Source organism: Chiloscyllium plagiosum, unplaced genomic scaffold (genome assembly GCF_037043375.1).
Source record: "Chiloscyllium plagiosum isolate Xiang-an unplaced genomic scaffold, Cpla_swu_hap1 HiC_scaffold_13, whole genome shotgun sequence".
Classification (NCBI taxonomy): domain Eukaryota; kingdom Metazoa; phylum Chordata; class Chondrichthyes; order Orectolobiformes; family Hemiscylliidae; genus Chiloscyllium; species Chiloscyllium plagiosum.
Genome location: NW_028270151.1, coordinates 26,466,370 through 26,479,062, shown reverse-complemented (window position 1 = coordinate 26,479,062; position 12,693 = coordinate 26,466,370). Strand labels below are relative to the sequence as shown.

Here is a 12,693-nt window from a genome sequence, read left to right as displayed (position 1 = left end):
TGCTGTTCTCTTATAGGAAGATAACAAGAAGATAAAAAGATGTATCAGGTACTTCAAGGAAACTGAAAATTCATCAGCTGAAATATTCAACAGTTGAGAAGTCAACTTTGAGCTTGGTGTTGGCATTAGAACATTTCATTGTTTATGTTACCAGTAATGTATCTGAGACAATCATACAAACTGATCATAAACCAATAAAGTTTGTGGAGAAATTTAAGGACAAAAGTTACAGCCATTCAATTTGAAAATTGTACCTGTGGCAGGACAGAAAAATGTGATTGCCAATGTATTGTCAAGACTTGAATGAGAAATGGAGATGTTTGGTGGTTGGTTTAAAACAGATTGTAATAGAATTTAGTGTTCATGTTTGTGAGATTATTGTCAGTGTAATGGATACATTTGTTGTAATTGTACTAACAGTGTGAGATTAAAGAGTTTAAAAATGAAGCCATCTTTAAATATTGATTTTTTCTAAGGCGAGGTGTGACGATGCTGCACCTTTAACAAGGTTAGGTTGTTCTTAGGTTTTTATTTCAGAGGGGTAGTAAAAACAGAGGTTCCATTTTGTCTGCATTTATCTACTTGGAGAAGCTTTTAAGTTTTTAAACAAACACTTGTACAATGAAAGGAGAGTGGCTTGTTCTCCCAGCTCAGCTCTACTCTGGTTTGGTTTGGTTTTGATTTTTAGAAGTATGGCTGTGCAGAGCAAGCAAACAGTATTTTGAGGCTGCAGGACAAAGATACAGTTGCATGGAAGAAGGTGTTCCATGCTCAATCTCTCTGACATCGCCCTCCTGTAAGACCCTGTGTTTGATTTTACCTTTCTTGCCAAGGGGTGTTTATGGGGAAGAATTTATGTTGCAAGAATTTGGAACAGCATCATTAAGTTGGGATAGTCTTTGGGTTTTCAGATAGTTTACATTATTCTGTTTCTTTTGTTTGTGATTCACTTGGTAGTCTGCAAATAAATTCTGTTTTGTTTAAAACCAAAGAGTTTTGACCAGTTGATTCACTCCTGGAATGTCCATTTCACACCTGCTCAAACCAAATAGGCAGGTTAGGGTCTGAGCTAGCGACTTGAAATATTTTGTGGGGGTCTGGCCTCGTCCATAACACAGGCCCTTCTCTCAATAACTGTCTTGACTGCTTGAAAAAAGCAGCAATGCAAATAGTACACAATAGCATTCAGTAAATTGCTTTCTAAAAGTTCAGAAATTCCTTGGTGGTGATGCCATGGACAAGAGCATCATCTAATGGTCTTGAGCAAAGGAAAAAATGTTGGGTACAATGTCTAGCCCACCAATTAGATGTAAAGCTGTGAAGAAAAAGATTGGCATCAGAATTATTGAGAAGGACAAAAATTTAGAGGGTGATAATGGGAGGGAGGACTTTAATTAACCAATTATCAGTCAGTGTTGTCATCTTAAGGCCAAAGAAGTGAAAGAATTCACAGTGTGTGTTCTGTTGAATTTTCCACAGTATAATGCTTCCAGTTCAAGTAGAAGTGAGGCATTCCTGGACTTGGATCTTGAAGGTGTGGTATGCCAAATTATTAAAAAGCACAGGGATATTTAGAGTTCAGCGATTTTTCTACTTTTTTTATGATTGCTCCTTGTACTTTTCAAAAACAGAGTAAGAAAAGATATCTAATGGGATAATATGAGTAAACCTAGTACAGGTGAGTTGGAATAAAATATTGGTGATCAATTAATATTGTTTCAGTCAGATTTCAAATGTTTGACTGCATCCTAATAAGAAGAAATGTTAGGGCTTGTTTTCTCTTTCTTTTTAATTTTAGCACATCAGAATTATTATGATCAAACTGTAAATGCATTTTTCCAGGGGCAGTGCAGCAAAACCTGATTCTTGGAGATGGAGGGAGCCCGTGTGCTGGGAGACTTCAAGTTTACCTCCTTTTTGCATGGCATCATATCTGTGGTCAAACATGGGACATGAATGACGCTCGTGTTTTGTGTAAATACCTCAGATGTGGCGAAGCTGTATCAGCATCAGCATCTCAGTTTGGAGATCGCAATTTGCCCATACTAAACCTTGAAATTGGCTGCAAGAGCAGTGAGAATAATCCTTGGGATTGTGAAATTACTCCTGTATTTAACAGAAGGTGTTCGAGAGAAGTGGAACCAGCTGGTGTCATATGTTCAGGTAATTCTCCTGTCTGAAACATTTAAAACAAGGGGAGATAATATCACTTCTTGACACAGCAGACATGAAAACACCAGATTGCAAAATAATTAAAGTTGTTTAAGTCAGATTGAAGGGTGCAGATTTGGAAATGAAATATAACCATTCTTAATATTTTACAGATACACTAATTATGCATGTTATCTTTCACATAGAATTTGAATCTGTTGTCCTTCAATAGGAACATGAGTAAGCAGGTCAGCCTTTCACTAAATATAACAAAAAGGAAGTTGATTTAGCAACTGCCTTGATAGCAAAATCAACAGAAAGAATAACTGTTAAATGCTTATAAGCCAGAGTAGACTGCAGTCAGAATATTTCTGCAGTAATACGTGGAAAGTGAACATGCAGTGCAAATTATTCTTCCATCAAATAGAAGTACAGGACAGCAACTAGAAATTATGCACATAAAGTCTATTGCAAGTATTTACAGTTGCACAATGCCCACGCATGATCTACCACTGCCTTACATAATTACCTCCAACTTGCCAATGATATAGTGACATTCAAATTATGTCATTTTTGCTGTTGTCCAAAGGCAGATCTTTTTCTCCTGGGCTGCTAAATGTACATTCATCACCATATCCATGAAAGTTTAATTTTGTCATTGGTGGTTTCTGATTGCCTTACTTTCTGAGAGGCAGGAGACAGTTCAAAAATCTATGCATCTCAAACAAGAACACAATCGATTGTGATGGCATCATACTAAATGGCATCACAACAACAACAACAAAAACAACAATAGAAATTGCTGGAAAATCTCAGCAGCTCCGGCAGCATCTATGGAGAGAAATCAGAGCTAACATTTTAGTTCCACTGTCCCTTCCTCAGAACAGTTCTGAAGAAATGTCACTGGACCCGAAATGCTAATACTGGATCTCTGACACTCCAGGAAAAACAGTTCTAGCCTCTTCAACCTCTTCCTATAGCTCAAATCCTCCAACCCTGGCAGCATCCTTGGAAATCTTTTCTGAACCCTTTCAAGTTTCACAATATCCTTCAGATAGGAAGGAGACCAGATTTGCACGGAATATACCAAAAGTGGCCTCACCAATGTCATGTACAGTCACAACATGACCTCCTAACTCCTGTACTCAATACTCTGACCAATAAAGAAAAGCATACCAAACACTTCTTCACTATCTTCAACTCCATTTTCAAGGATCTATGAAGCTGACTCCAAGGTGTCTTTGTTCAGCAACACTCCCTAGGACTTTAGTATGAAGTGTATAAGTCCTGCTGAGATTTGCTTTCCCAAAATGCAGCACCTCCCATTTATCTGAATTAAAATCCATCTGCCACTCCTTAGTCCATTGGCCCATCTGGTCAAGATCCCACTGTAGTCCGAGGTAACTTTCTTTGCTGTCCACTACACCTCCAATTTTGGTGTCATCAGCAAACTTACTAACTTTACCTCTTATGCTCACATCCAAATCATTTATATAAATGACGAAAAGTAGTGGACCCATTACCGATCTTTTTGGCACTCCACTGATCATAGGCCTCCAATCTGAAAAACAAACCCTTCACCACCCTCTGTCTTCTACCTTTGAGCCAGTTCTGTATCAAAATGGCTAGTTCTCTCTGTATTCCATGAGATTGAACCTTGCTAACCAGTCTTATCAATTTTGTTATGTACTTCATAAATGTTAACACAAGCTGCAGAGTACTAGGTTTATAATGTAATGAATAGAGATTGCAGTAACTTCAAGGTAAGACTGCTCCAATGCGAAAAAAAGTTTCAACTTTCCACACAACATAACTAGCTTGAGAGATCTTGATTAACCTCGTAGAGTGAAAGATCCTCATTGTTTTAAAATAACAGGTCACAAGCAGCCAAGGCTTATTGGTGGAGCAGGTAGATGCGCTGGAAGATTGGAGATCCAGAAAGGAATGACCTGGGGGACTGTGTGTGATTCACACTGGGATACACTGGATGCCAATGTTGTGTGCACATCACTCGAATGTGGAGAAGTTGTAACAGTACGGAGAGGAGCTCAGTTTGGAGAGGGCAGTGGTCCCATATGGCAAGATGTCTATGAATGCCAGGGAACTGAGACCATTCTCTGGTCTTGCCCTACGACACAAATCAATCAAAAGAATTGCACGCACAGACATGATGTCAGTATTATTTGTTCTGGTAAGTGTTTTATCCTTTCCTCCACCTGCTTTCAAGTAGAAGATAGTTTAAAATCTGACCATTTTTAATTATAGATTGACAGCATTATTTTTCTACATCTTGATCAATTATATGGGAAACATAGTTGATGCTTAGAGTCAGATTCAGATTGCAGTTGCCTTTTCAATCTTGGTGACTGGATATGACATTGTGGTCTCATATTCCACTCCTCAATTATTGAATTTCAGGAGCTTTCTGAGTTTAAAAATTCCAAAGATATATGATCTTCTGAATGAAGAACTTACTCCTCATCTCAAGTAAAAATTCTTCTTCTGAGACGATGTCACCTGGTTCTATACTCACCAGCCAGGGCAACATCTTATCTACATTGGCCCTGTATTGTGCTGTCACAGTTTTCAAAGTATCAGAGATGACCTCTGCTTCTTTGAAAGTCCAAAGAATTTAAGGACAGAATCCAAAAATCTGCCTAATAAGTCAGTACTGCCCTGGAAGAATTAGTCAATTGTACCCTATTTCATTACTTCTGTAGCATGTGTGTTGTTCCTTTGGTAGGCAGACAAAACTGAAGATAGTAATGTAAGTATAGGTGTCCATACAGTAGCAACCAAATGATTTTTGCTCCTATACTTAACTTTCCTTGTGATGTGGGTCAATAGTGCATTTTCCTTCTGACTTCAGGCTTTTTTTGTCACTTATGAATAAAGACCATTTAGCTATCAACACTTCACAATATCCAGTGTTCAAAAAGTCCATTTTTTTCTGTTTTTCTTGTGAAATAACATATCTTTTATTGGTGTAGACAGAAGATCAGAGAATAGGAAACTGGTGCAGATTAAAAACATTTTCTTTGTATTTACCTTCATGGAGGATGATACTGAAAGATTTCCCAGAAATGGTAGGGTACTTTGAAAATGGAATGTTGAAGAAATTAGTATTAAATCAGAAGAATTACTTCACTTCCTTTCTTTTTGCCATTCTTTCCTAAATGATGAACACCCTTGAGCATTCAATTCTCAGTTTTACTCACCCTGGAATCTTAAATCATTAAATCATACGGTTCTCCATATTCACGGCTTCAAATCGTTAACCTGGCCATGAATGCTGTGTGTATTCAGATAGCATGTCTTCAATTGTCTTTTTCACAACCTGACTGTAAGAAATATCTTCTTAAACATGGTCTGTCAAAGAAATTACTGACTATTTTCTTTTCCAATAATCAGGTTCTCTTCCCTTCATTTTGAGCTCTCAGGTTTCCGTCAAAGGGGAAGTTAATTTAAACACTGGCCAGCAGCAGCAAAAAATGTTTCAGCTAGGATAGTTGCCTTGATTATGATACGATGCACCTACCAATGTTATACGAGTTACATCTGCCCGAGAAATGTTGTCCCAATGCCTCAAAAGTTGGCTGCCTTTAATCGTCCATCAATTCTCGAGCCAAACATTTTTAATAGCATGTGATACCGAATGTAGCTGAGATGACTGCATTCAAAGTCCTCTCTTTAAATCTCTTTCCTCACTAGCTAAAAATCTGTGTCACAGACTTCATCTCTCTTCCTACCTAATAATGTTGGAACCAAAATGGAACATAACCTGTTTGTTTATCCTCCGTGAGGATAATACCCTGAAGTCTCTCTGTGCCATCCTTGCTCCTGACACCTTGAGAAAACATAACATTCTAGTGTGAAATCTGCAGTTTCAGAAATACCAGTTTTTCCCATACACTGTCATCATGGCTTTTCTATTCTTCTTTCCCCGTTTGCAGCTGAGCCACCTATGACGACAGTGACTTGGCTCTTTCTGGATTCTGAATCAAGATTAAAGTGGTGCTGGAAAAGCACAGCGGGTCAGGCAGTATCTGATGAGCATGAAAATCGACATTTCGGGCAAATGCCCTTCATCAGTGATCACGATTCCTGCTCCTTGGATGCTGCCTGACCTACTTTGCTTTACCAGCACCACTCTAATCTTGACACTGATCTCCAGTATCTGCAGGCCTCATTTTCGCCTCTTTCTGGATTCTACTGACTAATTATCATCCTCATCAGTACCCAAATGCAAAACTGTTATTAAGTAATACATGATCAGTAGAATAACTCTGCATTATACAGGGCTTTGGTTTGCGATCAGTAATTTGCTGACTTTCAGGTGGTTCAAACCATACCCAGTTCCCTGGTTTTGACACTGGACTTATTTAGGGAATGTGAATTAAAGACAGGTGTTTCAGGCAAAAGAATCATTGTGTTTAGTTAAATACAAAAAAAGTAAGTACAAGTCAAACCTACAAACAGTGAAATTGACACTATCAATTATACAGAGGACAGCAATGAAATACACGATTAAGTAAAACACAGATTTAACACTTTTAGAACCTAAACTGCAGTTTTAATCACAGAAACTTTAAATAATGAGAGGTCATGCTTTCAAGGACAGAGGTGGAAAGTTTAAGGGGGATACATGCAGTAAGTACTTCACACAGAGGGTGGTGGGCATTTGGAACACGTTGCCAGCAGAGGTGGTAGAGGCAGGCATGGTAGATTCATTTAAGATGTGTCTGGACAGATGCATGAGTAGGTGGGGAGCCGAGGGATACAAATGCTTAGGAATTGACTGCCAGGTTTAGGCAGTACATTTGGATCGGCTCAGGCTTGGAGGGCTGAAAGGGCCTGTTCCTGGGCTGTAAATTTTCTTTGTTCTTTGTTCAAGCTTCCGAATCTTGGGGTCCCTGCAGTTCACTACCTGCCTTTCCCTTATTGCTAGCTAGGTTAGAAATTTTGGCATCTTGGCAGTTTAAGGTCACCACTGGGGAAAAGTGCAATTTTGAAGTACAGATGGCTGTTCCCACTTGCTGTACCCAGTGCTTCGATGAAGACTTCAAATTGTGCAGGCCTTCAGTCTGGGTTAAGTACACTGATGCGTTAGTATGAGTATTGGAGTTATCGGATGAGTGCAAGGTTTTCCATACCTTCTGGTGGTTTTGCAGGCCTGACTTTTACCTCAGGACTGTCTGAGGCCTTGTGGTGTTTGCCAGGTCAATAGTTTCTGGAGTGAAATAATTTCACAGAGGCCAAGTCCCGTCACCCTTTATTCACTAATATACAACACACTGGCTGTGGTTAGCCAGCTTGGAGTAAATTTTCAACTGAGGAGATTCTAATCTACTGGATATATTGGTCAGCTAAGGCTTTCCTGATTGACCCAGGTTCACAACCCTAAACAAGTACTTCGTAGTTAACAAGGAGAAAGTGAGGACTGTAGATGTTGGAGAAACAGACTTGCAAAGTGTGGCACTGGAAAAAGTAAAGCAGGTCAGGCAGAATCAGAGGAGCAGGAATAAAGAACAAAGAACAAAGAAAATTTACAGCCCAGGAACAGGCCTTTCATCCCTCCAAGCCTGAGCCAATCCAAATACACTGTCTAAACCTGTCACCCAATTCCTAAGCATCTGTATCCCTCTGCTCCCAAACTACTCATGCATCTGTCCAGACGCATCTTAAATGAATCTACCATGCCTGCCTCTACTCCCTCTGCCAGCAATGCATTCCAGGCACCTACTACCCTCTGTGTAAAGTACTTGCCCTTAAACCTTTCACCTCGCACCTTGAAAGTGTGACCTCTTGTTGTTGAATCCTTCACCCTGCGTAAAAGCTTATTTCTAGCTACGCTGTGTATATCCTTCATGGTTTTGTAGACCTCAATCAGGTTCCCCCCACCCCCATCTCCTTTTTTCCAATAAAAAGAATCCTAACCTACTCAACATCTTTACATAGCTAGCACCTTCCATACCAAGCAACACCCTTGTAAACCTTGTCTGCACCCTCTTCAAAGTGACGACCAGAACTGTACACAGTTTTCCAAATGTGGCCAAACCAAAGTCTTGTACAATTTTAATGTGACCTGCCAGCTCTTACACTCAATACCCAGTCTGATGAAGGCAAGCATACCATATGCCTTCTTGACCACTCTATCCACCTGTGCAGCAACTTTCAGGGTACAATGGACCTGAACTCCCAGATCTCTCTACTCATCAACTTTTCCCAAGGCTGTTCCGTTTAAAGTATAATTCGCTCTCGAATTAGACTTCCCAAACTGCATCACTTTGCATTTGTCTGGATTGAACTCCATCAGCCACTTTGCCGCCCAACTCTCCAGTTTACCTATATCCTCCTGTATTCTTTGACATCCCCTATACTTTCTGCTGCTCCACCAATTTTCGTGTCATCTGCAAACTTGCTCATCATACCAACAATGCCCTCTTCCAGGTCATTTATGTATATCACAAACAACAGTGGCTCCAGCACTGATCCCTGTGGAACACCACTGGTCACCTGTCTCCATTTCGAGAAACTCCCTTCAACTACTCCTCTCTGTCTCCTGTTGCTCAACCAGTTCTTTATCCACCTAGCAAGAACACCCTGTACACCATGTGACTTCTCTTTCTCCATTAGTTTATTATGGGGAACCTTATCAAACACCTTACGAAAGTCTATGTATATGAAACCTACAGCACTTCCTTCATCTATCAACTTGGTCACTTCCTCAAAGAACTCTAAGTTGGTAAACAACAATCTCCGCTGCTCAAAACCATGTTGCCTATCACTCATAAGCCCATTCTTTTCCAAAGATAAATAGATTTTATCCCTCAGTACCTTCCCCAGCAACTTTCCCACCAGTAACGTCAGGCTCATTGGTCTGTAGTTACCCAGAATATCCCTACTGCTCTTCTCGTACTGGGGGACATCATGAGCAACCTGCCAGTCCTCCGGCACCTCACCTATGTTAAGGATGCTACAAAAATATCTGTTAGGGCCCCAGCTATTTCCACTCATGCCTCCCTCAGCAACCTGGGATAGATCCCATCTAATCCTGGGGATTTGTCCAACTTAATTACATCTAGCCTCCCCAACACATCCTCCCTGCTCATGTCAATGTGATCCAGAGTAATCAAACTTCTATCTCTAATCTCAACATTCATCATGTCCCTCTCTTCAGTGAACACTGATGCAAAGTAATCATTTAGAATCGCAACCCATTTCTCAGGCTCGACACACAGCCTTCCTTCCTGATCCTTTCATAGACCAATCCTTTCTCTTGTTACCCACTTGCTTCTTATATAAGAATTAAATGCTTTGGGATTCTCCTTAATTCTGCTCACTAAAACTATTTCATGACCCCTTTTGACCCACTTGATTCCTCATTTAAGGCGAGTTCTACTTTCCCAATACTCCTCCAGGGTCCATTCTGTTCTTAGTTGCCTGGACCTTATGTACGCTTCCAGTTTCCTCTTGGCTAGTTGTACAATTTCTCCTATCATCCATGGTTCACGAATCTTGTCTTTCCTATCCGTTGCTTTCAATGGAACATGTCTATTCTGCACTATCTTTGGAAAGCCTCCCACATATCAAATGTGGACTTCCCTTCAAATTGCTGTGTCCAATACATAGTTCCCAGCTCCTGCCTAATTTTGATATAATTGGCCTTGGCCCAGTTTAGTACTTTTCCCTTAGGACCACTCTCAACTTTGTCTATGAGTATTCTAAAACTTATAGAATTGTGATCACTGTTCCCAAAGAAATCCCCCATCTCAACTTCAAAGAGTCGACATTTTAGATGTAAGCCCTTCATCAGGAATGTGGAGGGGGAAGGCACTGAGAGAAAAATGAAGGGTGAGACTGTGGCTGAGGGGGGGGGGGAAGGTAGGTGGGAGATGGTTATGATAGGTTGGGATTTGCGGAGATATGGAAACTGGTGAAGTCAATGTTGATGCTGTGTGGTTGTATGGTCTCCAGGCAGTATTTGAGGCGTTCTTCCTCCATTTGGTGGGTGACTTTGATTTGGCAGTGGAGATGGGCCAGGATTTGCATGTCCTTGGGGGAATGTGAGGGGGTGTTGAAGTGGTTGCCTCAGGGTGGTGGGGTTGTTTGGTGCATGCGGACCAGAGATGTTCCCTGAACCATTCCGCAAATTGGCGCTCTGTCTCCCTGATGTAGAGGAGATCTCATCCAGAGCAAATTCTGCAGTAAATGAGGTGGGTGGATGTGCAAGAAACTCTGCCAGAGTTGAAATGATCCTTGAGGGCCTTAGAAGGAGGTGAAGGGGAGGTGTGTGCATAAATTTTGCACCTTGTGCAGTGGCAAGGGAAGGTGTCTGGTGCAGAGGGTGGGGAGCATGCACCTAACAAGGTCAATTTAATCCTAATGACTACATGGAGGTTGTCAGTTCTTAGGTCTTCTGGTCGTGGTCAGTTGCCATTGGTTTCCCTGGCTTAGAACAGGTCTGTTGTTGGTAGGTTTTGGAATTGCTGTGGGGATCCCCTTCCAGGGATAGCTCTTAGAAACAGTCATTGGAATTAGCTGTTGGGGGAGTAGCTCTCAGGGATCCCCCATCTGGAGATAGCTGTGGGGATATCTCCTTCAGTTGAGTTCAGGGCCTGAAATTATATTAACTGCACGCCTCATAGATTCGTGCTACATCTCTGCTTGCCATTGTGTGACTGGTTCTTTCTTTAAAGTTGGCCTTCAAATAGTTAAGAATGTATGTGAAAGTATTTTGATTGAAGTTGAGTGTCCAGTAAATGTATAGGTATTCCATACTGTCTATGTTGGCCAGATGGAGGTGTGAAAGTTAGTTTCAGTCTGGAGTGTAAGGTTTGGTTGATTGTTCTCTTGGAATAGAGATGTAAATCGGAATTCCGGGCAAAGCAATGGTTCCAGACAGCTACTTCTGTGTCTGTGTATTTTTCCCGAGCTCAGCCAAGCTGCCCCCTTCCAGCTTCACACATTATCCCAGTGGTATTGCATGAAGTTGCACTGGGACCCATGTATTTAGATTACAACAGATAAAGAGAAAGCCAACTCTACTAGAGCTGCAGCAACCCAACTAATACCAGTTAATTAATGAATTTATTACGACTGCTTTCCAGTGGTGAAGTTATCTATCTGTCTATAAATTTGGCACAAACTTCAATTTTACTTAAATAGTAAATTTCACTTCAATGGTACATGCAGAAGGACTAGATTTGCAACAAGATAAAGAGCCTCATAATTTCTTCCCTCAGCAAATTCTGAGCTTCTCACATAGAATAAGCTACACTTGCTCCAACAGGAGTTCCAACAGTTTTTCCAAAGCAACTCCCATTCTTTCACTGTGGCACTGCTGTGTTTCTCTGGTATGATAGATGAGAATATGCTGGATCACCATGGTATATTTCTTCTAAAATTTCTCAGTTTTTTCTTCTTATTTGAATGATTGCTTTTGTACACATTTTGAAATTGAATGAGAAGTCTATCCAAATGAATATAAATCCACTGAAAAATGATCATTGTTCTTGGACAAAGGAAAAAGGAGACCACGGTTAATTGGTGGCAATGATACCTGCTCAGGAAGAGTGGAGATAATGTTTGATGATACCTGGAACACAGTATGTGATACCTATTGGGATTTACAAGATGCAGCTGTGGTCTGCAATCAACTTGGTTGTGGGGCTGCGATTTCAACTCCAGGAGGTGCATACTTTGGAGAGGGAAATGGGCCAGTATGGAATTATATCCACGTTTGCACTGGCAATGAAATCCGTTTGACTGACTGCCCAATTGCATCCAGGGGCCACCGTGAGTGCACACACAGAAATGATGCTAGTGTCATCTGTTCAGGTAGGCATGAACTCATTGCCAAATACCAATTAGTCTAATAATTATATTGTTACTTATTTGTGAGTAGAAATGTGCAATAGCATGTTCTGCTTCAATTGTGATATATCTGCAACCAAGAGTAACTCATTACTTTTCAATTTATCTTCGTTATCAGAAGAAATTGAAATGAATCTATTGAACTTTTGATGCGAGGAGCCCAACTATGAATCAATGTCAGCTGGGTGCATTGGATATAACACTGACCAGAGTTCAACTAATTTTAAAAGCAATATGCTATATGCTAGGTTGATGTGAGTTTGCCCCAATGAAGTAGGTGTTTATAACTCGTAACCCATATTAACACACATATTGTGTGCCCAAGTGTTGTTTTTTTTAATTTATCATTCGGAATTGAACATACAGAGTTTAGACTGACAGCACACCTGGAAAATGGAATACCATTTTTTGTATCACTTGTTGAAAGCACATGTTGGTGCATCCAAGTCTTCCAAGTGTTAAATTAGGAAGAGACCATGCAGTCACAAAAGGCTTTTCTCCCCTTGCAATTAAAGAGTGATTGTATGTGCATTTTGATATTGTGAAAGGAAATGATAACATTGAGAAAGCTTTTATTTTGATGCTGGTGTCAGAATCATGGAGAAAGGGACATAGAATTAATATCGCTGCAAGGCCATTCAGGATAAAATGTAAGAATTCTTTTTA

At 40.4% G+C, this 12,693-nt stretch overlaps 1 protein-coding gene across 1 annotated transcript in view; it reads left to right on the top strand.

Moving 5' to 3' along the window:
• Positions 1-12,693, top strand: part of LOC148148277 (scavenger receptor cysteine-rich domain-containing protein DMBT1-like) — a 66,103-nt gene that overhangs the window by 26,175 nt on the left and 27,235 nt on the right. The window contains exons 3-5 of the mRNA XM_087993946.1: positions 1,849-2,163; positions 4,028-4,342; positions 11,677-11,991. Of these exons, the coding sequence (XP_087850072.1) occupies positions 1,849-2,163; positions 4,028-4,342; positions 11,677-11,991 (945 nt within the window). The remainder of the gene's footprint in view (positions 1-1,848; positions 2,164-4,027; positions 4,343-11,676; positions 11,992-12,693) is intronic.